Here is a 27954-nt window from a genome sequence, read left to right on the forward strand (position 1 = left end):
GGATGAAGAGTAGGAATATATCTGTAAAAGAGGGAATTAGAATTAAAGAAAAAACAAAAACCCAAACATGGAACAAATAGAGGAAAAATACCTAATTGGCCTTCATTATTCTCTTACCCACAAACGAACAACTTTTAATATAGAAATCTCAGCAGCTGTTTGTTCAGCTCAGTGTGAAGTCTTAGTACCAGCAGAGAAAGTGGGAAGGAGAGTGGGGTAGGTTTAGAATGAAGTCTGGTCTTTTTTTGATATGTGAGCCAAAAGCTGTTTGCTTGCTTTATAGCAGGATCAAAGAGAGACATGCGAAAAGTGCAAGCTAAAACTGGGCTTCCTCATACTTTTCTAAATAAAACAGCAAACTTAAGTCAGATGAGAAATATAAGTAATTCTTTATATTAAATTGAGCTTTATCATTTTAGTACATTGCTGTACAAGCAAATCTTCCCTAACTGGCAAAGCAGTGCGCTCGGGTGAAAAGAATCTAATTAAATACCCAGTTATCAGCACAGACCTGAGGGCCCTAACAGCCTGAACTGCTTCTTCCTCTCTTATTTTCCTGAGGGCCTGGGTAGGGAGATGGAGGTTAAAAGGAAAGAAAACAGGAAGCTGATACACCCCTAAATGAGCTTAAGAGCTGGATCAATATCTCAGCAATTGCTGCTCATTTAAAAGTGTCCCTCACCTACATAAGAAGATGCCAAATAATCTTTGACTTGTATAATGGCATTGAGTTTTGGAAAAAAATATCAATAGTACCTTATGTATTAGGAAATATGAGAAGCACTGTTGTTTCTTCATGATATCAATTCAAATATCCAGTAATACAGGAAAGCCGTATCATTCCCTTCCCTTCTCTTCTGTCCCATCCCATTCTATCCCATCCTGTCCTACTCTTACTTTTTTCCTCCATTTTCCTTTTTTCTTCCCCTTCCTATAAGAGTAAACAGGCAATTCATTATACATCCGATAAACAGCATTTTAGCATTTAGAGGCTTTATCTTCCAGGCATCTACTGGCTTCATGCCAAAAGAAGGAAGGCAACTGTAACCCTTACTTTATATTCAGAACAAAAGAAATATCTGATGAGAGTTGTGTACAAAATGTAAATTCCACTGCTGGTGCTCTGTGATGTAGTATTAATATTGACACTTTGATTATCTCCATGCAAGAAGATGTTTTCCCAGTACCCCTAAATTTAGAACAGGTTACATTTAGCTTATGCAACATGAAATATCCTCTTCTAGTTTAACAGTTTGTGGTTTCTTAGTGCAAAACTTGGAAGCAGATATACCTGTGTTTCCACCAGTTCTAGAAGTCCCAGATGAGTGGTCATTACTAGTAGGCATTTAACATCATATAGCAGAGAAACCTGGTTCTCCAACCGGAAAGGAAGAACAAGAAAAAGAAACTGCAGCCTACACAGTGAACAAAAATATTGATATTGTATGAACACTGCTAAAAAAGCCCAAAAGTTTTAGTTATATTTTACTGTTCCTAATTCTTCTGAATACAAATGTGACATTTTTCTTAGCCTTTTCCCCCTACAGTTTGATTAAATTGTTAATAACCATTTTGCTTGGGCAATTTCTAAGCCATTCAAATTGTAATTTGACTTTACTAGAGAAGGTTTGGTCCAAAAAACTTTCTCCTTGTAAAGAAACAGGCTAAGAGCTCATGGAAGAGAACAAAGAAGAGCGCAATACTGACCTAAATTTTGACACTGTGTTCATAATGATGGCCAGATTAAGCAGGGCCTGATTCTTCATCCACTGGAATTTAGTGCGAGAGTATCATCCTCTGCATGAGGTGGGAAAAAGAGACATTTCACAGCTCTGGGGTTTGGTATCTGTAATATGCAGATGTAAAGATAAACTGTGCAGTTGGAGGATGGGGGGTTCAACTTTGCACACTTTGGCAGAATTTAGTCCCACAAAAGGTCTAGGCAAGACCTAGTAAAACGGGAGACCTGGTCCCCTGAGCTAGTCATGCCAGCGTTTGAAGGATCAGTCTCCGAGTTTTTAATCAGCGCTCACTAAGTGCTTTTTGAAAAGGTAAGCATTGAGCTGGATCATCTATCCACAAATAACTCACACCACTCAGCTTATTCCTACCGGTTTAAATTTCTTTTTATATCCCATGGTAAAATTGTTTCCAAAATAAGCTCTGTCACATGGGATTTTATTTCAGTGATGGAGTGTAACCTTGTAATGTGTATAGCTATGTGATGCAACACAGACCTTCTTTTCCCACAAATTTTAATACTAATTTTTTCGGGTTCAGTTACAGACAAGGAGTAGCAAATTATGCATGTCCCATCAGTTGGTGAATAGCCCTGTTGCTGAATTCCTGAGCTCTCTCCCAGTAGCCAGTTGTCCAGAAAATGCTGTTCTTTGATGGAGAGGGCATTTACTGTATTTAAATCATTCTTGCTTGAGCTGAAAACATGACAGTTATTAAGAAATAGATCCTGCCAGTTGTCCTTCTTTTATTCTCATCCAACCTCACCAAAGCCAGACAATCTGTGGCTTTAATAGAACATACAAGGCACATGTGGTAAGAAGAGTTCACTTACAAGCAGCCAAAGTGAGTGCAACCAAGCAAAAAAGTGAACAGTTGGTGAAGTGAAATGCATCCCTTGCTTCAGACGAAAATACACTGGAATGAAAGATGCAGTAGACTGGCTTTCCCTTAAGCAGATCTAATTTCAAAATCTGGCCCTGGAGAGATGAACTTTTGCTTTAATTGAGGAGGTGGATCCCAGCTCTTTGTCACTCCATCAATCAGCACCCTTTGCTGTCACTTTAGCAATCACTGCAGAAGGCTGTAGGATTTATTCCCTGTATGTTGAATAAAGCTTCCTACCTGGTGCTGCTGGGAGCCAATTCAGATGCCATTCTCTTCCTTCTGATGCTCGCAAGTACCTTCAAGGCAGAGTCATGGCCTGGTCTCAGCTTTCTCCTTGGGAGGCTACAGTTTTTGGTGGCTCAAGAGTTTGGGATTGTTCCTTACATCTTGTCCACTTTCTTCCTCAGAACATTGCCCAAAGATCATTTTGAGCTTGCTTTCTTTTTCTGCTTGAAAAAAGCAAGGGGAGAGACATTGCTCAGGTTGCAGCCTGATGTTTTGAGTTTTCAAGTCTCGAGCTAACGTCATTATTTCAGTTAAAAGTGGCATTAAGAGTAAACACAGACCACTGTGCAGCCCTGACTACGTGAGTGGTAGTATGTGGCACAAGAGGGAAATGCAGAAAAGCGGGTGAGGAAGATAGTTCCTTTCCCTAACCTCCTGCTTCGAACGTGGTGATCTTCCCTGGACATTGCAGGTGTACTTCTGTCTTTCTGTGCAATCCTCCATCCTGTGCCATCAGGATTGAACCATTAGTTAAGACTTTAAAAAACCCTGGGTGTCCATGGCAGGTTCTTCTCATGGCTGTAAATTCCAGCTGTATTCTTTTTCCTGCTGCAAATTCCAGCTGTGTGCTTTGCCTTTACTACATCTCTTTCTTTATCACTATATTCCTATGTTTTTGCATGTCAGCTTCCAAAATTAACACCATGGTGGTTAGTGTTTTTCGGGGGGGGATGGGGGTGATAATGTTTGAGAAATTGAAAATAACAGAAGCACTATTACAAACATGGAGAAATTATGAACATGGGGCTGAAGACTTCAGGCACAGCTTCCAGGCTTGGTCGAGGTGCTGTGTGCTCCTTAGCAGAGAAGGATACTTGTCACGCACTTGCTTGCTATAGTGGACCCTAAGAATTTTGAGCAGGAATGAGATTGTCTCTAGTGGCCTGGAGAGGTTGACAAGTGTGTGGCCAGTAGAATTAAAAAGATGGAGACAAACACAGCACTGTAAGCTAGGAAGCATGAATGGCTGTATACTCTGCAAATTACAATGGTATACGCTGTATTTTGCCCTTCCCCACTTTCCAGTGTGAGATGTAGTAGCCGAGGGGGTAGCTGTTGTCAATGGCACTCCTTCCATACTCCTCAGGTCTCTGGCTGATAAATATGTGCTGCAAAATCAACTTGGGGAAGAGTGGAAGTAATATGAAGGAGAAATTTGTTTAGGGGCATGGTTTGCTTGGGAAAAAAAAAAAAAGTACAAAGAAAACATTGACTATGGAAGTTGTGCATGCTTTAGACCTGAAAACAATACAGGGACTGCAGGCCATTTCATTCCTGTGTTGCATGTGGAGGGCAGAGTTTACGCTACTTCTTAGCAGATGCTTTTAAGCATGGACCCAGCCTCGTGATGATTTACCAGGAGGACATCATCATCTTTGGACCTTTGCTTATAGATTTATTCAGAGTAAAAGGCAGAAGGACCCTTCTGGACAATCTCGAGGGTGAATAAGAGAAAGACTTACTTATAAACTGTTACAAAGTGGTACTCAGTAATGGCTGTAGTGTTGATCAGACAATATAAGAGGGCCCCCAGTGGTTACTGACTTAACAGCTGCATGTAAGTCAGCCAGTGAGCACTTGCTTGTAGCTGCTCTAGTTTTGTTTTTATTGAAAAGCAAGAAGCATAAACATGGGACATGGTCTAGAGGCTGCTTAAAGGGTTTCACTTGTTTAAAGCATATATTGAAATGTCAGGGCCTTCCATGAAATGAACGAGCTGTGCATTGAATTGGTTGCACAAATTGGGGCAGGCCATCCAACGCATTGCCTCAAGTCAGGGTGAGGGTGAGGGGATCTTGCCTGCCATGCAAGTTGTTCAAAGACAGAGGAGCCCCAAATGTGAGTGTATGCTCAGTGAAAGGACTGATTTTGTTTGCTTTTATAGCTGGTTATCAAGTTGTTAGTTGCTGAAGTAATGGGCTGCACCTCAATTAAAATCTACCTACCCCCACTGAAACATTTAATATTTGTGTAAATATTAAACATCTATATGAATATTAAATGCATTTATTTAGGATTGATTCATGTTTACATGTTCCCACTATCTGAATAAAGATTGCAAATGGAAAGTAATTTACTTATGCAGAATTTCTGCATGCATCAAACTCATTTGTCTACCAGCAGTGGGCAAAGCATCCTTATCCATGTTCTGAGGTCTTAACCATGTCCAAACTCATATCCTAACCATGTAAGAGCAGCATTAAGGAGCAGTTCTGTGTTGTACAGTGGGTACTTTGTTCTTGCCTTCCTTATGGAGTTGTTGGATCTGTAATGCGAAGGACGTGCTGACTTGTTTTACGATGTACCACATCAGGGAATGCAGTGCATAGTTTTCTGTTAGAGTTGGAAAAGTGTAGGCTTTATATTAAAGGTTCATTTCTTTTTCATCGTTCAGCTAATTCATTTACACTGTAATGTATTTTCCTATTCCTCCTCCTGATAGTTGCTGCTTTTATACCTATTTTGCAAGCCATATTTTTAGTCTAATCCATACAGCAGTTGTCTAAAATTCCATAGCATTGCTTATTTCTTAGCTATAACTCTTAATAAAAAATAGGGCTGTGCAACCCTATTATATCCTTAATAGAATATTCTAATGGTTATTAAATCAATTGACTCTGAATCTCACTTTAATAAATGAGTCAGACAGTATTTTCCAATTACTGTCAGCCGCCACCTTTCCAAAGAGCAGATTATTTTGATTGAATTTTTTAAAGCTGTTCAGCACTTTTTTTTTTTTTACTTTTTTTTTTTTTTTAACCTGAGCAAGAGCATAGAGCAGTAGCTCTGTTCTGCAGGGAAGGGGAGCCTCTTGGACTGTGTCTGACACTCCACTGCATTTCAGATTTATCCCAAATGGAAACTGAAAATGTGACATTTCACCGCCCTTTATTTATTAATGATATCATACTTTGCACTTCCACAGTACCCTATCAAACTGTTTGCTAAACATGAAGAGCTAGATAGGGGCCATCCTGTAAACAGAGCCTTTTGCATCCTCTTTCTTCATCTGGCACCTTTGCAAAAGCTGCCACACCCTGGCTCTTTCTTGCCAGTGGGAGATAAAATGTTGGCTCTGCTTTTAAATTCTCTGTGGAGAGCAGAGCACACAGACAAAGCCTTGTTCCATCATCCTTCTGCAGTGCTATGTGACCCAAGCAAGCAGGCAGTTATGTGCCCAGACATGTTATCTTAAAGCTTCTCAAAGGCAGATGGCAGTGATTCTGGGTCTTCTGTCTATGGTAGTTAGTCCTGGACACCCCTCAAGCTCAGTTGTCCCAGTTGTATTAAAAGTCTTAAGGGATACTAATTAGGTCAGCCTATTAAAGTAGAAATTAAAAATTAACACCTCTTCTTTAAAGATGGGTAGTCTGAGAAACAGAGGCAAAACTGTCGTGGCCAACGTGGTAAGAGTAAGTCAGTGTCAGAGTTTGGAATGGAACCCAGCTCTTCTGCCACTACTGTAACCTTATCTGTCTTCCTTAAACTTAAATCATGCTGGAATCACATTCTTGAATTCAAGGACTGGAACTTTGCCCTTTGTTCCGAGGACGTAGCACAGAGCAGGCAACGTGCACAAAATGGGTGGAAAAAAGTGGGATGGGAACAGTGACTGACAAGTGAGATTTAGGAAGAATATTATTCTACTAGTTACACAAATGTAGTCATATTTTAAATGCAGTCTTTAGAACTAGGAGACTAAAAACATTTTATTTTTAAGAGAAAGTTTAGATTCTGCACAAATTGATGCCTTTTGCCTGGGGAAGTTTCCTATCTGCCCCAGGCGACTGGGTGAGGGGATTTTTCAAACCCTGTTTATAAGCCTTTAGGAAAAGCAGATTTGCAGCACACAGTAATCAAAGTGGTTTTGAAGTTTCTGACCAGGAGATTACCTTGGATCTGAGTGATATTGGAAATACAATAGGGTCACATTTAATGGGGTTCAGTTCTTGCAAATACTGTGTAGCTAAAATTAGTTTTGATTCAGCATCAGGAGTGCATGCCTTTCTTCCTACTTTTTCCTCATTAGCTAATGTAACGGAAAGACAAAAAAGCCATCTCTGTCTTCTGTAGCTCCATATAAGAGTATTTCTTTTTAGGAAGTCTTTCTCCCTTGGAATGTTTGAAGAACTCTCTGTTCAGTGTTCCTATTCTCAAGAACGATTAGTGTGGTTCATTTACACTTTGCCAACAGTAAGTCTTTGACTTGAGAACTGTCATCGATTATTTTCACCTTGACATGTGGAAGATCCTGAGATGGAGCTCCCTTTGTCCTAATTGCTTTGACTGCGTGCATCAGCACAAACAGTTTGATGAAGAAACTTTACCCTACAGGCTGTCTAGCTCGTAGTTACCCTTTGTGGGGACTTGCACTGTCTTCAGAACTATCTGTTTGGTAATGACCACGGCAATGATCTAGATGTAGGAGAAATTACATGATCACTTGTGGCAGTCTCTGCATTCCTCATAACTGATTTTCAAATTCAGGAAAGAAGAGGCATTTATCTATGTTTTTTTGAGTCTTCTGCCTCTTTTCAGTATGCTGTTCTGCAGCTTTGCCCACAGCTGTGGGTTGCTGCCTGTGAGGTGAGCACAGCATACAGCCACCTCACTTAGATGTACAGACTGGTTCATGCTAGGTTCTTTTCCCTCACACACCCCTTGACAGTGCTCTTGCAGGCCATACTTTTCTTCTCTCAGCAGCAGGAAGAGCAGAACATACATGAAGGGCTTGTCAGTGATGGTGGAAAACCCCAAATCCAAGTCAACTTTTGGAATCCACTAAAATTTTTCCTGTGAAGGAAATAGTTAGAATATATTTGATAAGGGGTTGCTAATTTATCCATGAAGAGTTACAAAAGGTGTCACCTACCCAATGAAAAGGTGTCACCTACCCCATTTCACACTTCTCTGATAGATCTGCAGCATGTGCTTTAATGAAGGATTGGGTAGAGGATGAAGGGAAGTCTACGGTTTGTTGCGTGAGCAGCGTTTGGCCGTGTCTGTCTATACCTGAGGCACCACTCTGTTGCACTAAGGCTGACAGGAAGAGAGGAGAGATAAAAAAATGATAAGACACCAATGTGGCCATTTTAAAGACCCAAAACGGGGTTCTACATTCATCTCACAGTCACTGCATGACAAACACGATTTTATCATGAAAGCCAATGAAGGTGCTGAACATTATGAGAGCTGGGCATTCAGTGGAGAGAGAGCTCCCCAGTTGCTGACTGTTGTCAGGATAGAAATTTCTGTAGTCAGTATATTTTTACCTGTTTACTCCAAAGGAGACAGCTGCCACCCCAACCTGATTTTGTGTAAATCTTTTGGCTTTGTTGGTTTTCATCTGCCCCTTACTTTCTCATTATAAAGAGCTCTGGCACTTCATAGAATAAGCACCAGACAGCAGTTTTAAGTAGTCCCACCTTGCAGAATGGCCACCACTGTCTGGCTTAGCTTGCACGGTCTAAAGCCCACAAACTCCCACCCTTTGCTAAAGTTGCCATGACTTATACGAAGACTAAATTTAGCTTTAGGGCTAACGAGAAGTGAAAGCTGAGGGCTACCACTGAATTTATTTCAATTCTGTTAAGATACTAGGGATCATTTTGAGCAGACGTGTGGCCCCACTCGGCCACACAAGTACCCTGTCTTGTTTTCCTTACATGGGTGGGAAGGATCGCTGCATGGAGCACAAAACATTGTCTGCTCTCACCGTCTACAGCAACCGCAACACCCGTCATTAGGGTCACTAATCACTGCAGGCAGCATAGCATTTAGGTGTTTGGGGTGGGTAGGGCGCTCTCCTAAATCATTCCTTCCCACCTGAGAAATGGCAGGGAGCTGTGCCAGTCGCCAAGCGTTTTATTCCCCCTTGATTCTTAATAATCAGATACAGTAGATACAGTATTTACCTGCGAGATCAATGCTACTCGTGTAGCACACCGGTGACATACAGAAGGACCTTTTCTAAGCGGCGCTGTGGGAATTGAGGCCTCTGCAGCAGGGCTGGAAGCCACTTCTTACCTAGCAACTGTTTCTAAGTAGGACAGCCATTGACTGCCCTCATGGCGGAGTGGATGAATCCTGCAGCACCCTCAGGAAGGGAACCTGGTGCCAGGCACCAGCCAGCCTTCAGAGGACAATGGGAGGAAGCAGAGGAACAAGCGGTGGGGAGCGGGAAGGGTTTTAAAGCTGCAGGACATTGACGGGAAAGCTGCGTCAGGAGGCACACAGGGACTTTTCTGAGCTGTTAAGAGGAGAAATGCAAATAAAGGGGGGAAAAAAATCTGGGATTGTCAGAAAGGGAGCTGGGAAATCCTGCAGCTTGCAAAGTGTTTTGTGTATGCCCCTGGGATTGGAAACGTGGTTACGAGAAACCCCACGTCAGCCAGAGCGCCAAAAATGTGTGCGTTTGCAGTTCTTCTTACCCGTGGTAGATAAATGATGTGTGATCAGTGTTAAATTCTTCACGTGCTGTTTTGCAAATGCACGAGGTTGTGATCGGGTGGCTTTACTAAGGGATGATGTTTCAGGTCCTACTCATCATTTCCTGCTGAAGCCTAATGCTCTACATTCCTGTTTGGTGCTAACTGTATGTGGAAAATATGTTTTTAATGTCCAGTTAAGCTTTGTACATTCTAAAACCTTCCAGGTGAGAAAACACTTTAGCAGCCATAGGTGATGAGGGACATCCAGTTTCCTGAGCTTAGGAAATCAAGAAGTCTCTTATGTTCATAGAATGTGTTGGACTTGTTCTTTGGCCTGTGGTGAATTTCACTTTTTCTTCGATTTCTCCACAGATGAAGGTCTGAACCATGAATGCAAACTCTGCAATCAGACGTTCGACTCTCCTGCCAAGCTTCAGTGCCACCTGATCGAGCACAGCTTTGAAGGCATGGGGGGCACCTTCAAATGCCCAGTGTGCTTTACAGGTAGGAGGCCATCACTACTTGTCCCTGTCCTGCCCTTAGCTTGCACTTGCAGAGCTCCATTTATCGCTGTGTCATGTGCTAGCTTTAGGTCGGTTTTAGGAGGGAACATTGCATTTGTGCTCATTAGTAATATTGATTACAAATCATTTAGGAAGCTGGGCTCCTTAGAAGGTCAGGTATCCATCTGTAAGAACTGCATTTCTAGCTCTTTATAGTGGAAGTCTGTGGGGTTTATAATTGCAGAAGTGATAGTCTGTTACCTTCCATGGTGTCATGTTCATTACCTTCATGTTCCAAACTTGCCGAGGTTAAAACTGCCCATAAATTTGTGCTTTAAAGCTACAGATGTTTCATCTAAAACGATATAACTCAGAGCAGAACTTGGCCCCGCGGGCAAGGGCTGCTAGGCATAGTCTGTGCACTGCAGCATTCTCCTCTGATCATGTAAGAAAGCCTGCTTGCATGTGTTTGTTGGCTTGTGGTGGGAAGAAACACTCTTGTAATGTGCTTTAGAAAGCAAACCATGCTGTCTTGCCACAAGTCAAGTTCTGTTCTCCCCTGACACAAGTCCAAGTGCGGAATAATCCTCCCCAAGTCAGTGGTGTTATTCAGTAGTAAAACCCAAGTGAGAAAATAACCTGACCCAGTGGGGCTAAGCACTGCAGTGTTTGGGCCATAATGAGGAACAGAAAAATGCTGTTGTTGGAAATGAAAGCACATTTAAAAGATGCCTACAGAGTTGTTGTGAGTTTTTTTAAGGGCTTCTTAATCAAACATTTCATAAAATGATAACCTAAACCATAAGTGTTAATATGTAGCTTACATGCCCAATTTTGCTTTACAAGATGAAAATCAAAGATAATCACAAACATGACAAAACACACTTTGGGTATTCTCGCATCAATGGCATGCTAATTCTGGAAGCCATTCAAGGTTTCTGTTCTCCTTTAATGGGAGTGAAGGATTTTCATTGATAGGCAAATAGATCCTTTAATACCTTCATTTTACTTCTCTCTGTTTGGCAGCTCCCCTCCCAATAAAACCTAAGTGCATGCTACAGAGGAAAATTAAACTTGAATTTTTCATCTCTCAGATACAGTGGCTGGTGATGATTATTACCTCACTGTGTTCAGGTTTCACACGTTTTTGTGGGTTATAAAATTAAAGAAATACATAGTTCATCTTCAGTGCACAGCTTGTCATGGTAATGTTGGAGCATGGATAGTAGTGCGGTAAAGAGTTCGCCTGTTAGGCGTCTGTGTTCAATAATTTTTTCAGACAGGCATTTTTTTGTTGTTTGTTCTTTTAGTTTTATTACTGATTCTGCTGTTTTTTTCCCCTCTCCCCTGGTCTTTGTGTACACATTATGAGGTGATTTTTTTAGCATAATGCCATGGGTCTTCAGTTTCCAAGTCTGGGGGCTTACATATGCCATGTGAAAACTGGCGTATGTAAGGAGTACCCATTGACGGTTCTCCTTGTGAACAAGATCCCTGATAAAACTAATCCGTAATTTTTAAGCCAGCAGCCTTGTGAAAAGTGTTAAAGAGTATGGAGATAAGTCGATTCCAGTCTGTTGGAAACACTTTTGTCTTTTTGCTGATGGGGTAAATAGACATCAGGCATTAATCATAAACAATGGTGTTTTATTAGCAATATGCTATTAAATTATTTCAGCATGTCTTGCTAGAATAATAACAAGAAGTAAAAATCACCAATATACGTTTTATATGGAAAATGGAATCTGATCTTTTTTTTCAGGGTAATGAGAAATGTGATTAAAATGTATGACTCAGAAGAACAATATTCTGATGGTTTTTGTTGCCTTGCAATTAGAATAATTTTAATGATTAGGAATGGAGTCAAAGTCAAATGCCAGCATCTTTAATAAATCCTTTTCCTGCCTATACAGATTACTATTGTAGATGCAAACTTTTTTAGGTCACAGTGCACCAGGCATCCATCAGAAGTCAGTGCTGCCAACCCAAACACTGCCTCTGGCATATACAATTTAATTATTAATAGCATGTCTCCTAGGTAAACTGTTACACAGTCTTAGGGCCTTGTTTTGTAGTCATTAAAATTGAACATGTTTATATTATTGAAACCCTTGCATTCAGTGTGTAGGCAGAGTTGATCTTAAAGTATCCAAAGAGAATTTACCTGCAGTTCTGTTTCACATTTATAGACATTGCCCCAGTGTAGCTGTGGGATATAATTTTCAGCATTACCACATTTAAATACAGAGCTGTTTGTTAGCTTTAACTTTAGGCACACAGAATAAACAGGACTTTGGCATCTATGATTTTAAACCTGTTGGTTGCTAGGAAATAAGTGCATTAAGCATAAAGAAATAATTCTGAAGAGAAAATGGCACTTTTAAATTCTTTAGATTTAAAATCTTCATTGGTTGTCCTGTTAGACTCTTTTTTCTTTTTTTTTTTTTTTAAACAAGGCATCTGTTCCAGTTCATTCATTTTAGAAGAAGGATCACACTTTGTAGATAGTGTTCATTGATACCAGTTATAGTAACAGTGTAATGTGAAATCAGAGTGCACCAGCCTAATTTTACCCCTTGAATTGCTGAGTGCTAATGGGAAATTGTTTATAAAAAACTCTTCACTTGCAATACGAAATAGTGAAATGAGTGTTGTTTGTCTAATATTCCAGTGTTTGTCCAAGCAAACAAGTTGCAGCAGCATATCTTCTCAGCCCACGGACAAGAGGACAAGATCTATGACTGCACACAGTGCCCACAGAAGTTCTTCTTCCAAACAGAGCTGCAGGTACTACACTTTTTACCTGGGGGTTATAATAATGTTAGCTGGGGATTATAATCGCGTTATGTATTTGCTAGCTGAGTCCAAAGCTTTACTTGCCATGAACGTTTCTGATACTTGTTCATCATCATGATGGGAATGAGGGAATGAAAAGAGAAATTACAGGTGGTTCAACCCATGCCACTTCAAAAAGGTACTGGTAGAAAGCTACCTCCTACAGACCTGAATTTTGAGACCCACCTTTGAATTCTTGCTCTGTAGGTTGCTGCAGCTCAAGATATTCTTGGGGAGGGAGAAGTGGACATCTAGTTAAACCTTGCCATGCAGCGGTCAGGCACACCTTCCACTAAACTAGGTTGTTCAAAGCCCCATCCAACCTTAAACACTGAAAGAGATGGGGCATCCACAACTTCTCTGGGCAATCTATTCCAGTGCCTCACCACCCTCATAGTGAAGGATGCTGGCCATTTTCCATAAATACTAACTTGATGGGGGGGGGGGGGGAATAATAGGGTCAAATGAATGGTGCACTGTCCTCTTGCATGCTGTCAGATCTGTAATGGTACTGTTTACTAACGGTAAACACAAGGACAGAGAGGAAAAAAAATAAATATTGAACAAGATCTGAAAACAATTGAATGAAGGAATTATTTACTACATACTAACATTCTGCGCTACATATCTTGCAACAAGAAGTGATGGTGTGTTATTCTTGATGTGGTGTTATACTTAGGAACAGCAGCAGCAGATTTTTTCTGAACTATTTTAGTCTATATTAAAATATTAAGATAGGTTGACAGAGAAAAAAAATCAGGGTCTCTGATCGTCTATAGGGATGGAACATGGAGAAGTATTTGTACAGTAAGGCCTCTTATACACTGTCTGCCATGTGGTTTTTATTAGGCATGAAGAGATTTTTGAGCACCTAAGGTTTTTCAGAAGTTTCTTATAGCGTGGGTCCCCATCTTTAAGTCCTTTAACTGGGGTGTCCACAATTAATTTTGCTTTGGAGCAGAGCTGGGTTTCAACTTATCAGCAGAGGCAGAAAGCTAATGAGGCATGTGCACATGTATGCCCATTTAGTATTTCACTTACTGGAAGTTTTACACACTGAAAACCTGGTATTAATATTTGACATGATGATATGAAATATTTCTTTGGAGAAAAACTAAACATTTAAACCATGCATGAATTCATTGTGTGAGAGATTGTTATTTATATCAATTGCACTGCATTTGGTTTTTCCCAGTTTCTTTCTTCATGAAAACAACATGGAATAAAATCTTTGTGGTAGCCTTCCCTATCTCTTTCTTGGTGGACCCATAGGTCATGGGAGCTCCTGTAGTACCTGCAGTACCATACCTGTAATGCTCCAAGGTTCCTGTGCAGTATTTCTCTCCTATTTTTAATAGATTCAAATCTGTTCCATTAACCGCCTGTACCAGGCATTATGTGCAAGCTCTGACCCAATGTGCAATCATAAAACAAGGAAAAGAAAACGAAAAGTTGGATGCTTCGGAAAAAAAACACTCAAAGATAGTGATGGATAGAAAGAGGCAAGATTGAGTTCTGAAGTCAGCAAATGGTCTGGATTGCATATAAACTTATTGGACTTGTGGGGAAAATAAAGGAGAAACAGTGGAATGAGGAAAGGTCACAAACTAATTTTGTTGTATGTGTTCCTTTCACAGCATAGGTTTTGTGGAATCATTTCTTTGATTTTTTTTTTTATTTTTTTTTTCAAAATACTTGGTGGGTTTTTTTGCAAAGTGTTTCCAATAAGGTGAAACTGCTGTTTCAGGAAAAAATATTGAAATCCTTTTGGCTTACTAGTTTCTACAAATTCTGTTGTTCATCATGAGGAATCAAAATGAGGAAGCAAGAAGAAGTAGGGACATCAGCAGTTTCTGGAAGGAGAAAGGAGAGATTGTAACGAGAGAAAGACCAAAAGAAAGGAAAAACAGAAAATAGAAAGAAAAACAAACCAAGCAAAACAAAAAAACTCATGAAAAGAAGAGGTGCAGGTATGCAAAAGACAGCAAAAGACAATTATGAAAAGAAAGAAACAAGAGCAAGGGGATAGAAATTATTTTAAACAGCAGAACTCAGACTGGGTTTTAAAAAGGGAGAATAGGTAACTGAATTCCGAAGATGCAAAATGAGCAGAGGTCCAGGTGTCACTGTACTACAATCACCTCCTTACTAGTCTGTCCTGCCTAAAGTACACATCCATTTCAAAATATGTGAAATCCCAAGCAGCTGCCTTCAGCTTCTTTATTTTAATAACACCACATGTTTTTCCACTCAAAATTCATCCCTGTGCAAGACAGGGGGCATGATTTTGCTTTCTCCATCTAAGCCTAATTCATTAAAACTTAAGCATAACTGAGATACCTGGTTTTATAGGGAAGGGCTCAAAAAAGGATGTTGCTACAGAGAAACAAATTATGCTCCGTGGTGGCTAGGTGACAATCAGTGTGTTATTGCATGCTGCACAAGGCTCTTAATAGAGCACATCTCCATGCCCTTAGAAACAGCCTCTCCCTGGCTTATCTTCACATGTGAAAAGGAGAAGGTATTCATTTTCTTACTCAATTAATTATTTTTATTATTTTAATTAACTTGGGTAGCCCCACCCCAGTTGAGAATGCATTATGTTTTAAAAAATGCAGGAGTATCATGCCATTTGCATTTATTTGTTGGGATCGCTGGCTTTCTGCTTTTACCTCCAGTTATCATCTACCCAGCCTGGTGAAAGGGCAGCAAAGCACTTAGGCAGAGCAGTAGGTACTGACCTTTGGAGCTGCTTTTGCTGAAAATACATTGATCTCAAACCCATTCTCATTTAAAACCTATTCTAGGAGGCATCACTTTGTTCAGGCTATCTACCCGCTGAAGCAGCGGAATCTTTGGCAATGAGCCTCCAGGTTATGTTTCTCTATCCTTTCACATTACTGTGGTCTGTATTGGGGCTTGCAGCATAACAGTGTATTTATTCTATCAGGAATGGTTCCTTGCTTTTAATTTAAACATACATCTGAAAAGTGCATTTCCCATACATGAGAGATGCTTATCATCTCAGGTTAGAAGCCATGGACTGCATTCTATGGCTGTAAGGCAGAGTAAAAACATAAACAAGGTAGAGCAGAGCAGAACACAATAGGATTGAAACCTGTCCATACATACAGTACAGCTCATATTTAAAGGGAATGAATTCAAGGATACAGAAAATAAATGCATTATAATGATGCTTAGCTTGGTGTTTGGCCCAGTGTTATTCTTTGCTTAGCATTTTCTGACTCCTGTTCCCGGAAGAGTAGGCTACAAGAATATAAGAATCCCCACATACCATGTCCATCTCACCTTGGGCAAGTTATTATTCCTTCATTACCAATCTTCTCAATGCAAAAAACAAGTCTCTTTAGAGGTTTCCACGATTTCACTCCACGCTCCTGTTAGGAATGCAAGACAATCCTATAGGACCATATACTGGTGAGAACAGAGTGAATGACAAGTCCTGAAAATCAAACCTGCAATATATTAATAATGAGATTTTACAGGAGTTTATTCTTTTAAGATCAACTCCATAGCTCACCCATCTCCCACATTTGACACATGATTTGAATGGCTTTTTGCTCCATAGCTATTGAATGAGCTATAGGTTTTTGGAGATGCTACCTCCATAGGAAGGAAGCAAATGGAAACCTTCTGTAACAGAAGTGTATGTTTTAAGAGTGTTCCAGACTGTGAATTTTCATACTTCCATGTTCAAAAGGCATGTGGTGTATTTACATTTCTGAAATGGAGTTTGAAAAATATGTTCCTAAAAATGTTAATTCTTTAGAATGAAAAGTTTTCAATATAATACACTTAATATAATAAGGGCTTTTCAGAAATAGGCTTGTAACAATCTTTAAATCAGAAATATATCCCATCTAGCTGTCAGATAAGGAAGCTGCAACATAGGTGTATTTCTAGGGTGCCTAGATAGCGCCCAAAAGATGAAAGTCTTCCAACTGAACACCTGGAGTACAACCATACAGTTCTCTGTACAGGGTGGATATGACTAAGTTTTCTCCATCCATTATCCATAATACTTAACTTACCAGTCCTAGTCTTACTTCCGTAGTCCACAAAACATGTCATGGTATTTGTGGGGAGGAGTGAGACACTTCTGTGAGGTGTTACCCAGAGTGAATGGATTCAGTTTAGATCTTTTTTCAGATGATGTGGGGTCAGAGAGGTACCAATGTCCAGTAGAACTGCTGAATAATTTTAGAGGGTTTATCAGTGTTTTATCAGTGAGGATAGTTCTGAAGATGATACCAGCCAAGATTACATGACCTCTCAGGGCTATTATGCCCAGCACAAAAATTACATCTTTAGTGAGTTAGAGCATTTAGTTCACATTTTGTGATAATAATTAGTTGCCCCTGTGGTAGTTAAGTGTCCCCACTTTACAGATATTAAAACTAGGGCAAGAAATAATTGGATCAGCAGTTGTTTCCCATCCTGTTCAAAAGGGACTTGGCCTCAGTGATTCACGCCCTTGCTGCTTCCCGTCTGGACTCCATCAGCGCAGAATACCTGGGCATGAAGCCATCATCCTGTAGGATGTTCCAGCTAATGCAGAGAGCTGCAGCACTATTCCTCAGTAGCAAAGGAGACCAAGAGCATATTCAGGCTGCTCTCATGCTATCTACACTGGTTTCCTCCATGTTTGCCCAGTTGTCCTCCAAGACTCAATCCCTAATATTCTCAGCATATCTCAGAGATCACCTGAGAAGTTCTTCCGATTTGATAACAGCACATAGTCGACAGCCCTTCTTTCTGAGTGCTTTTATCAAAATGCTGAAGCTTGTTTGGACATGAGCTAGAACTTTCCCACAGACACGCCTGGGAGCATGGAAGAGACTTCCACAGCAGCTGAGTATTACCATGAATGTCCTCAACTTAAGCTTTTAAGAATAGGGTTCACCTCGAGATGATACTGTAGGCTCCCTTTTCTCATGTAGACATGTATCTGCATGTAGGTTTCTAAACCTTCCCCCAAACCCCAACCCACAACAACAGAGCTCTTCCAAAGCAAAATACACAGTTCCTTCCCCAGGGAAAGGATGAAAGAAAGAATGAAGCACTCATAGCAGATGTTATTCATGTCACTTGAAACAGCAAGAGAACATGCTCAGCTCCTGGTGCAAGCAGATGTAGCAGAGTGGGGTAGAGGCAGCATAGAAGAGTCTCCAGAAGTTTTATGTAGCTTTATGTGTATTCCTCTCCAGATGATCGGTTTTAAGATTTTCATGTTGCAAGGTTAGCATTGTTGAAACAAATATTCCAGTTTCTTGCTCATTTCTTTAAGGGTTAAACGTTCCAAAGTTCTCTGCACTGTAAAATGCTCTCAAATAGCTCAGTGTTTTCAAGTGGCCTTAAAATACCCTTGACCTGAGCCAGAGCAGAACTAAGCAAGCTCTAGGCTATTTCAAGAAGTAAAAGACTTGACTGAGACCTTTGGTGGAGACAGTACCAGGGCTGGGATTCAAACACTATATGCTCTCATTTGGAGGTCAGCTAGAGAAAACTGCTAATTAACCTGGGCTGGGGTTGTCTCCTTGTGGCAGAGGCCTTCTGGGGAGAGCTGGGAAAGAGATTGTTGTGGGAATAGCATCATCCATAGCAGCAGTGGCACCGCTGCCTCCATATAGGATTGTTTTGCCAAGGCCCCCACAGTAGTTGAGTCTGTGTATCGTGTAGGTCCCAATGGTGAGCCTTCCATGACAGCAGGGGAGGCAATGAATAATTTATACTCTTTACACAAAAACAGGGACAAAACTTTCAAACCTGCCGGTGAAGTTAGATTTTCAAGGATGTTTTCTTCACAAAGAAAAGGCCTCAAAACATTTTTTAAGTGAAATTGGAGATTAGTTCTGGCATTTCTAGGTCCCCAAACTCTTAGGGTGAGGAGTGGAACATAGATGCTGGCTTTCTAGGCCCCAAAGGCCAGGAGCCAGCAGGGAATAACTTTGTCAGCTCTTCTTAAAAAGAAGCCTACCTGAAATCCAATTAACAATCAAAGCTTTAGGCCAACATTTTCAAACTCAGTGGCCTATTTCTGAGGGGGTGCTGGGCACCTCCAGATGCAGTTAAGGCCAGTGCAAGATGTTGGTGCTGAGTACATCAGGAAATCAGGTCATAAGCACCTGAAGTTAGGAACCTCGATAAAAGCATAGGTGCTCATCAGCCATAGCCTTATTTAGCGTTCAGCAAAATACTTTTGATGTCTAAGTACAGGTGCCACGTTCAATAATGTTGGTCTCAGTGTTTAGCAGGCAATCAGGCTGCTTTTGTCAGAGCAAATGTCTAGGAGTAAGGAGACTCCCGGCTTCAGTTGCCAGGTCAGGTACTAAAACGTGCTCCACTTAACCCTGTGGGCTCTCCATCTGGAGGGCGAGGATGATGATAATAAGGCATGTGTGAGAGGTACTAGGATTTTAATCAATGCTTATATTTTGAGGGAACTAGATAGAGCTGCATGCATTGTAAGTATTATTGGGGACTTATATTATTAGGGACTTGTTAAGGACTTAGTATTACTAAGTATTATCAGGGACTGTAATGATAGGACAAGGGGTAACAGGTTAAAACTTAAACAGGAGAAGTTTAGATTGGATATAGGGAGGAGGAAGTTCTTTACTGTAAGGGTGGTGAGGCACTGGAATGGGTTGCCCAGGGAAGTTGTGAATGCTCCATCCCTGGTGGTGTTCAAGGCCAGGTTGGATGCAGCCTTAGGTGACATGGTTTAGTGTGAGGTGTCCCTGCCCATGGCAGGTGGGTTGGAATTAGATGATCTTAAGGTCCTTTCCAACCCTAACTATTCTATGATTCTATGATTAGTTTGAATGTGTTTTTTTTTTTTCCTGAGCCCCTGTGCTTTCTGTTTCAGATAGGTGTATGGATATTAGCGTGTACCAGTATGTGCACTGAGTATTTTTCCATGTCTTCCAAGACTTAAAAAAATTCAGACTTGTGTTCCTAAGACTTGAGACTTCTTTTCCTAGAAGGAAGAATTATTTTCTTTGCAAATTTTCTCGGAGAAGCAACCATAAGAAGCGTGGTGGAAGCACTAGCACATTAGCTCTTTCAGGACATACCTTTAAAGTATTTCCCTGCAAGTCTTTTGTTTCAATGTCAAACAAAGTTTAAATACAAAAAAAAAAAAAAAATAAAAATACTTTGAATTCCCTTCCAGTGCCCCTTCCCTCCTGCGGCTTGAGGGATGTTACAGCCATGTTAGGTTTTCATGCAGTAATTCTTTTCTAAATAAGAAATTTCCAGGTTTGGGGCTTTTGAGTTCACCTGCCTTTGATTGGCCTATTCAAATGTAAACACTCCCTGTGGGTACTTCTTTAGTTCATGAATATTTATAGAATACTGCAAATCCCACCAAGCCCAGAGTTTTTCAGGAACCGTTTTGATTTCACTAAGTAGTGCTTGGCAAAGGTGAGCTTAGTATTAATGGTTCCTACTTGTCTCCTCATACTCCATGTACTTGTAATTCTACATGCAACTGTCAACCTGTGGAACTTTCCATACTTTTCCCTGTAAAGAAGCAGGAAATAATGTGTTCACAACTTCCCATAGTCCTTCCCTGAGAGAAGGATCCTTAAATTTCTGGAGCAATTGAATCACAATTATGGGTTTGTTTTCTCAGATGCTTGAGTGCTATTGCTACGAAATTACAGAATGAATTGACAAAGACACTGTAGCAGTTAAGTGATTAATATTGCCTTTAAATGCACCATTTTAATCTTGAAAAGAAATTCAGACTTAAGGAACAGTAAAGTGGCGAAAGATTGGAAACTGTTTGTCCTGTCCAAAATAAGTACTGAGCTACACTCACAAGTACCATACAAAAATCAGCAGAAATGTCTCTTCTTTGTCTTTCAAGGGAGATAGAGTCCTACCCAAATGTGGAAGTGTTTGAATATATGTCCCTATTTTGCCTACTCCTTCCTGTTTATGCCTCTGTATGCTTGGATTATTTTTGAAAAGTATAGGTAACTTCTTTCAAAAAAATCAGTAGCAGCAAAAAGATTAACCCATACTTTGGATCTGATCTACTTATTGCCTTATATGGTCAACACTGAACAGATTCTGCAGAATCAGGTGGTATAGTACAGTTCATAATTCTCATGACTGCAAAGACTGTGTCATGCAGTATGTTAAGTGAAGTTTGTTATCTCTAGTCAGAAAACTGGCAAGAAACTGTAGCAATCAGAAGATAAGCTCCGCTGTTCCTTTGTCTTTTTAAGTGTTGACTCTGAAAAACATTATGTGTCAACATTAACATCATGATTGTTTTAGCAAATGGGACAGTGAGGTGTGGGAGATTTCAGCCTAAAGAAGCAAACCAGAAGTTGCTGCAGAAAGGAAAATGCAGAGAAAGGCAGAAAGAGAAGGAAACAAAAGGAGTAGAAGTAGGAAGGAGATTATGGGGCAAAGAAAGAAACAAGCTAGAAACGATAGTGTTGGGAAGGCAAACATTTTTCTGCTGAGTGATGCTGATAATAAGGCACTTGGAAAAATAAATCATGGTAATAATAAGGGGAAGTTCAGTTACTACATGAAGGCCAATTTCTCCCCTCAATCCTTGTAGAAACCTCTGTGAACATCAGGGAGTCCAGTTGTAGATTGAGAGCAGGGGAAGCAGTGAATGTATTCCCTGACCCACAAATAATCATTAGAAATGGAATTCTGCCCTTTGCAGAAAATGAGGTTTTATCATCTGTGCCCTGAATGTTTCAGCCTACACCTTGCCATTAGTCAGTTCAGTTGGCTCATATACCTGGAGAAGCAGAAGAAATAAGCACTCTGTTTGCGTTTGAATAGTTTCCCTGGTAGATCAGTTCAGTTCTTTTAATTGTCCATCCATTAATTTCTTGCTAATGTAGTTGATATCGATGACTGATTTTCTGTGCTAAACAGGAAGGCCCACTACTTTATTCTAGGACGCATTCCTTCCTGCAGCTGCCCTGCTGTTAGCTACCAGTAGCTGCCGTTATATTATCTTTCATCTGGCCCAGAGCTGACAACAGATGGCCGTCTCCGGGACTGCCATCAGTGTGACTTTATGAAGCATCCAGCTATGGTGTACTGAGGAGCTTCATGGCCAGTTCTGCAAATCTGCCTCCCTTCCCCCGACCTTGCTGCTGGCCCCCCTCACTCCATCCCCATGAATAAGCTCCTCATTCCTGGCTCCACTCTCCACTGGTCCTGCACTTTCCCAATGAGTGATGGCACAACATATCTCTGAAAGTTTGCTGCTCAAGGTCTGCCCTGTTTTCCCTCCACAGCACTGGCAGACGATTGCCATGGCCCCTGTATACCCTAGCATCCTCACCTCTCCATGTTTTTGTGTACCAAAGCATAGGTAGAGGGGCTCAGTAGCAGCAAACCTGCCACCTCTTAAGATCTGTAGTGTGAGCCCTGGCTTCTTCCATCACAGAGCTTAGCCCAGTAGCCCTGCATCTCCTCAAGCTCCAGGGCTTTGTAAAGAGGGGGAATGGTTACTCTGTTTTTTTAATGTTCTACAAGATATGTTGCCAAGCCAAGATTGAGTATATTAAGTGTGAAGGAAGCTAAACTATCGATTAGAGACCCAAAGTGGAGAAAAGTATAAAATTCACAAGCATCCTGACTCCATTGACCCATTTGGAAAAGCTGTTTCAACTGGGTGGCTGCTGTGCATGTTGGAGAAAGATATATTGTTTACTTCTGACAGTTTTCTAAAGCAAGGTACCTCCAGAGCTGAACCCGTATTTTAAGAGAAATTCACATTTGTATCCTTTATTGTGATATTTGCGGCAAGTCTACAGCTAGTAACAGTCTCTGCCCTCAAGCTATAAGGGAGTAAGGCTCCATTGTTGGAGAGAGAGCAGCCTTCTGTGTGAAAGGCTGAGATGTGGTAGGCAAGATGAATAGTGCTTAAAAGCAGTGCTTGCGGTGCTGTCATTTAGAACAGGAACACTGAGGATTTAAACGAAAGTGAAAGGCATGGTAAATGAATCCTTTAAAATTGGTCAAATTTTCAGCTGCCTAAAATAACAAGTTTTCTCCATTGATAGGTTCATTGAGTAGGAGGAAAGTTGGGAGGGGATGAATTCCCCTAGGGAGGAGGTACAGATAGTTTGTGAAAACAAGGTGTGGTCAGTGATTCATAAAGAGACATATCCAGGAAACTCCAGTAAACAGCAATCTTGGCTCAAAAGTGGTGACTTTCTTTCTTTTTTTTCTCTTTTTTTTTTTCCTTAAAAAAAAAGAGAAAAAAAAAGGAAAAAAAAAAGAAAGCATCATTACGTTGCTCCATTCCAAACATTAGTCAAAAAAGACTCTGATGCAGATGGCTACACAACTGGAGCTGTTTGTTACAAAACCCTGGCCAGGAGGAACAGCTTTTAGGTTTAGCTTTTCTACCTGTTATTGGGGTCAGGTTCACTGTGCCTTGATCAAATTGAGGCTGAAATATAATTCTGGATGGAAAAAGAGAAGATTTTTTGCATGCCCTTGTGATTTATCTTTTTTTAAGTGGAGCTTTCTTTGTGTTCAAAGCTGAAATTGTGTGTCCTCCACCCTGTTAACAAGGGAAGAGAGAAAGAGATGATTCAGTTCTCGTGAACCAATACTGCTGAGTTACACACATTTCTACATGCAGCTTTAGTTGTTTATCTGTATTGTTATAGTCTCATTTTGCAGCAGAATCGCTAGACACAGGCACTGATCATGGGTGTGTAAATCTGCCTTGGGGATTCTTCGTGTCAGTGAACACCCTGCTTCCCCCCATACTTAGATGTAGATGTGTGTAGATGTGTGCTATGTAACATAAAGAACCTGTGATATTGTTAAATATTAGCAGTGCATTTTGCTTTGCTTTGCGTTTGTAAAGGTGAAAGGTGATTGTGCAGGAAAATAGAACAGTATATTTGCTGTGAGACAGGCACTAAGAACTCACTCCCATGCTCAGTTATAATTCATGACTGTACTGGTGGGAAGCCCTTATCCCTCCGTGGAGTTAATGCATCTCTACTGTAGCCTGCTGAGAGCACCCTGTGTCCCCTCCCACCATCTGTGCATTCACTTGCGTGCTTTCTCTCTCTCTCTTTACTGTGAGATCTCTTGGTGTTAAAACTGTCAGACTACTACTGCCTGGTAAAGGTGGCTTTATGATGTGTATTAATGTTGAATTGTCATTTAAAGGGTGAGAAAGTAGGAAAGGGATATGTTACCATGTGTTTTATGCTCTTGTTAGGAAATCCTGACGAGCAAATAGAAAGGTAGATTTGTTACTTCAAACAGCAAACAGCTTTGAACAGTACATAGAAATTGCCACAATGTAGGATAACAGCTACTGATGGCAAATGCATCTTTCTTCCAAATCTGGGCATATTTTGCTGTTTCTTGGTACAGTGGATCTGTGTTTCTCCATGTCAAGATCTGAACCAGCAGCACCGTAAACTGAATAATATTTATTTACCCATCAGCTGGCTTAGCTGACAACTATTTTACTTTCTACAAGTTGACCTCCTCTATTAGCTGAAAAGCTCTCTTGCAGGCTTCAAGTTAATTGCTTCTTTGCTACCTGAGACTTGAAATTCATGTGACCAAGTGCTATAAGCTATTACAATCTCACTTAAATAAGTAGTGTACAAAGATTTCTCTTTATTATTGTTATTATTTTTATTGCTGTAAGGCACTGTCAGAAGACTAGTGAGCCTGTCTAGCTTTGAAAGAACTGAACTCACAGAGGTTTGAGATGATTCTTTATCAACCTGGCACCTTTCCACCATATTAAACTCAGAATATGGTTAAAAGGCCATGTACTTGACTGTCACAACAATATTAATTTGCAGTGTTTCACTGAATGTAATCTTGTGTAGTCTGTTGTTTGTATCCTTTTTAAACTTATAAATCAAATCCAGACCTGGAATACCAGTGGTATGAACTTAACAGATGTGCTGCCATCAGGGACCTGCTAGGTTATAAACTGCAAAAATGATCTTTTTCTATTTCAGATTCCTAGTTTATTCTGGAGAGACTTAGGAACCACAGAAGTAGGGTGGAAGGTCATGCGTTAGGACGGTAGCACCCACCCAGCGTTTGACGTTAGGTGTAATTGTCAGGAAATCCAGCTCTAATCATTTTATTATTCAGTCTTAGCATCCTGCCGAAGCTCTCGAGCAAAAGTAGGGCAAGAATGACTCCAGTAGCTCTGTGTCCAGGTTTTCTTAGGTGAAAGATCACTTTGAGATGACACAGCTGAGTAGTCAGGCTGAAATCCTAGTTGGTATTTTATTAATTTTGCACCAAGATAAATCTTGAAATTCTGACAAACTCCATGACAGGTGAAATTCCTTCTTGCAGAATCTGCTCAGCAAGAGGCTGCTCATTTCGTTCTGTTCGGAGGCAGGCAACAGGAGGGCAGCTTTATAATCAGCCCTCAAAGGAGCCCCGGCCGCCCCAGAGCCTTGGACTGATTGAATAACTCCTGGGCCTCTTCCCCTAGGCCTCCATCAGCAGGGGTCCTGTGGAAAGCAATCTCCCGCAGACTGGCACTGAAGTGAGCTTTAAACTACTATTTTCTGCTCTCCAGAGGAGCCTGGAGTACTAAAAGATAGATGGACTGCAGATATTTTATGAGAAACTGTCAGAAGAAGAGCAGAGTAAATGTTTTTTTTCCCTCCTTCTTTGAGTCACACGCTGCATCACTGTAGAATTTCTCCCAGAATCTTTACACTGAAAGTTTGAAATTAATTGGTTGCTAACCTTAATTTCCCCCCCTCCATCTTCTTCTTTTTCTTCCTTCCTTTTCTTCTTTTCCTTCTTTTTTTTTTTTTTTCCTTAAATATTCACTCAGAGGCCCTTTGCTTAACCACAGTTGCAGAAAATCAGTACCATTTGCACTGAAATATTTATAATGACAGAATGAAAAATTGGATTCATTTTCTGGCCTGTAGCCGAACAGTCTGCAACTTTGTGCAGCATTGTTTAGCATCTCTCATTCCTTCCTTTCATTTGGGTCGTTTTCAGACACACGCGCGCACGCTGCCCGTGCTTCAGAGGAATGCTTAGGAAAACACAGCCATTTTTAATCTCAGCCTTGAGAAAACAAGTTGTCTCTAACCTTGCCACCATTTGGGGGGGGGAAGCAAAGGGAGGGGTCCCCGGGAAGCATGTAGTAATCTCTTACAGGAAAGATTATGGAGGATGGCATTCAATAATCCGTCCTTTACAGCAAAGCACTGTATGGTTGGAATTCAGCAAGGTGAGGCACAGTGGCCTAGGACCAGGCTGGATGGCAAGGTGTCTCCAGTAATCCCTGTTGTGCCACCAGTTCCCTCTGTGGCCTTAGGATGCTCATTTGGCCACAAAAGAGGAGGTTGTCCATGCACTCCCTTTTGTGCATGAGCACAGACTGTGCCTATAAAAATGCCCTGTGCTGCTTTGTACCTCCAGAAAAGGAAGGATGCTGGAACTGTACATATTTACTTCCCTTGCAGCAATGGTGTGAAGGTGAAGTGGTTGATGTTTGCAAAGTGCTTTGAAAATGAAAGTGTGGATCCTCGGGCTCCAATTTGCATCCCCTGCCAGTATAAAAGGTACCTTAGTCAGACAGCCAAGGATTCCCTTAGTAAGCAGCGATTCCTGTTTATTTTGCTAGCTGGTTCTGTATCGCTCCCTTTTGGCCCTCACAGGTGTGTCTCAGACTGATAAATTCCAGGGATTTTTAATTGATGTCACCATCCCGTGGGGGCTATTACAAGCTGACGTAAGTTTAGGCAGCCTTATAAATGCTTTAACGTGCACAGAGGACTATGATGGCCCAAGATTTGAATGTTTAGGCCACATGGATTTACAAAAATACATAGTGGCTATGTAGGAATTAGTCTGAAAAGGCACACAGTTTAGCAGAGAACACTAAGCCTCTGCAGATGTTGGACTGTTGTGCAGAAACTAATAGAGGAATACGACTATGGAAAGTAGTGATTTCAAAACCCTTGGAAATTATTCTCTGATGAGTTCTGTAGACTGTCTTGACAATTGTGTTAGCTTCTGGAAAAGCACTGTGGCCAAAATCTTAATCCCTAATGCCTGAAAAGGCTCCTTGAGACCATGCTAGGTCCCTGAAGGAAGCGGGTTGTGTGTGGGGGTCACATTTCACAAGGTACTGAGAATCTTCTGAAAATATAGATGCCAGAAACTGCTTATCAAGGTCCAAAAATGTTGTCTCACTGACTTCACCTGTATCAAATTTACGGCATAGCTCTACTGCTGATAGCAGGTATGTGTGCACAGTACTAAATTCTGATCTCTATTCCACATCACTCATCTGAGCACAGATTTTTTGTTTCTTCGGTTTCTTCTGTGAGACCTTTGAAACTTTGGCTCCCTCTCTGTGGTCTTAGGAGCACAGCCCGAGCAGGCATGCCTATAAGCAGTAGGAAGGGATGCAGATCTGCAGTAAGCATCAGCACAACCCCGTTAGCACTACACAGCATTCTGTGGTTTGAGAGCTGCATACTTTTTATCATTCAGAAGTTTTTTACCAACTTGCAGATTTGCCTTTTTACCATGTTCCCCAAGATAGTTTGACAGGTCAGCCTCAAGTGATGAGTGTTCTGACACAAACTGCGTTGTGTCTTAGAAATCTTGCCTGCAGTTGTTTTACTGTAGTATTGCTTTGATTTGAAAAAGGAACTTTCCACATAGAATATAAAAAAAAACAAAAAACAAAAAAACCAAACATTATTGTGCTGTACATATTACAGAGATTTTCTGCTTAGCACTTATTACAGTTTTCAGGTTTTCTTCTTTTTCTTCATCCATGTAAATGGAGAAGAGTGCGTTTTTTTGTAATTTTCAACAATTACTGAGAAGCCAGAATAATAGAGGCAAGAAAGAATGTGAGCTTTAATTGCAAATATTAAGTATTTTTTTAAGTTGACATTTTGAAAGCAGATTGCCCTGGCAATTTAGTGATTCTTTAAGAGAACCTATATTCCCAGAGTAGACTGTTTCAAATCCAGAAGTATTTCTTTGGTGAGCTGACCAGAGCACAAATATGCAGGTGTGTAAAATGCCTTAAGATGCTAAAACAATTTGCAGGGACAAAAGACTATAGACCACAGTGAAGTGACAGTACAGATCTAATGGGATGGTGCAGAACTGTTACTGAACATCAGGGACTGTAAGAGTAGCCCCCAAACAAATGTTTTATCTCATTGGTAAAGACAGTACCTTTCTGGGAAAGCTGCTTTCTCTGCAGGCCTGAACCG

The 27954-nt window shown here is 40.8% G+C and overlaps 1 protein-coding gene across 2 annotated transcripts in view; it reads left to right on the forward strand.

Moving 5' to 3' along the window:
* The window catches only part of ZNF521 (zinc finger protein 521), a 233693-nt gene that overhangs the window by 193294 nt on the left and 12445 nt on the right, over positions 1–27954 (forward strand). For both annotated transcript variants that reach the window (XM_062632807.1, XM_062632808.1), the window contains 2 exons: positions 9714–9845; positions 12516–12631. In XM_062632807.1, the coding sequence (XP_062488791.1) occupies positions 9714–9845; positions 12516–12631 (248 nt within the window). The remainder of the gene's footprint in view (positions 1–9713; positions 9846–12515; positions 12632–27954) is intronic.

This window comes from Pezoporus occidentalis, unplaced genomic scaffold (assembly GCF_034315485.1).
Source record: "Pezoporus occidentalis ecotype Australia unplaced genomic scaffold, CSIRO_AGI_Poc_V1 ctg4, whole genome shotgun sequence".
NCBI lineage: Eukaryota > Metazoa > Chordata > Aves > Psittaciformes > Psittacidae > Pezoporus > Pezoporus occidentalis.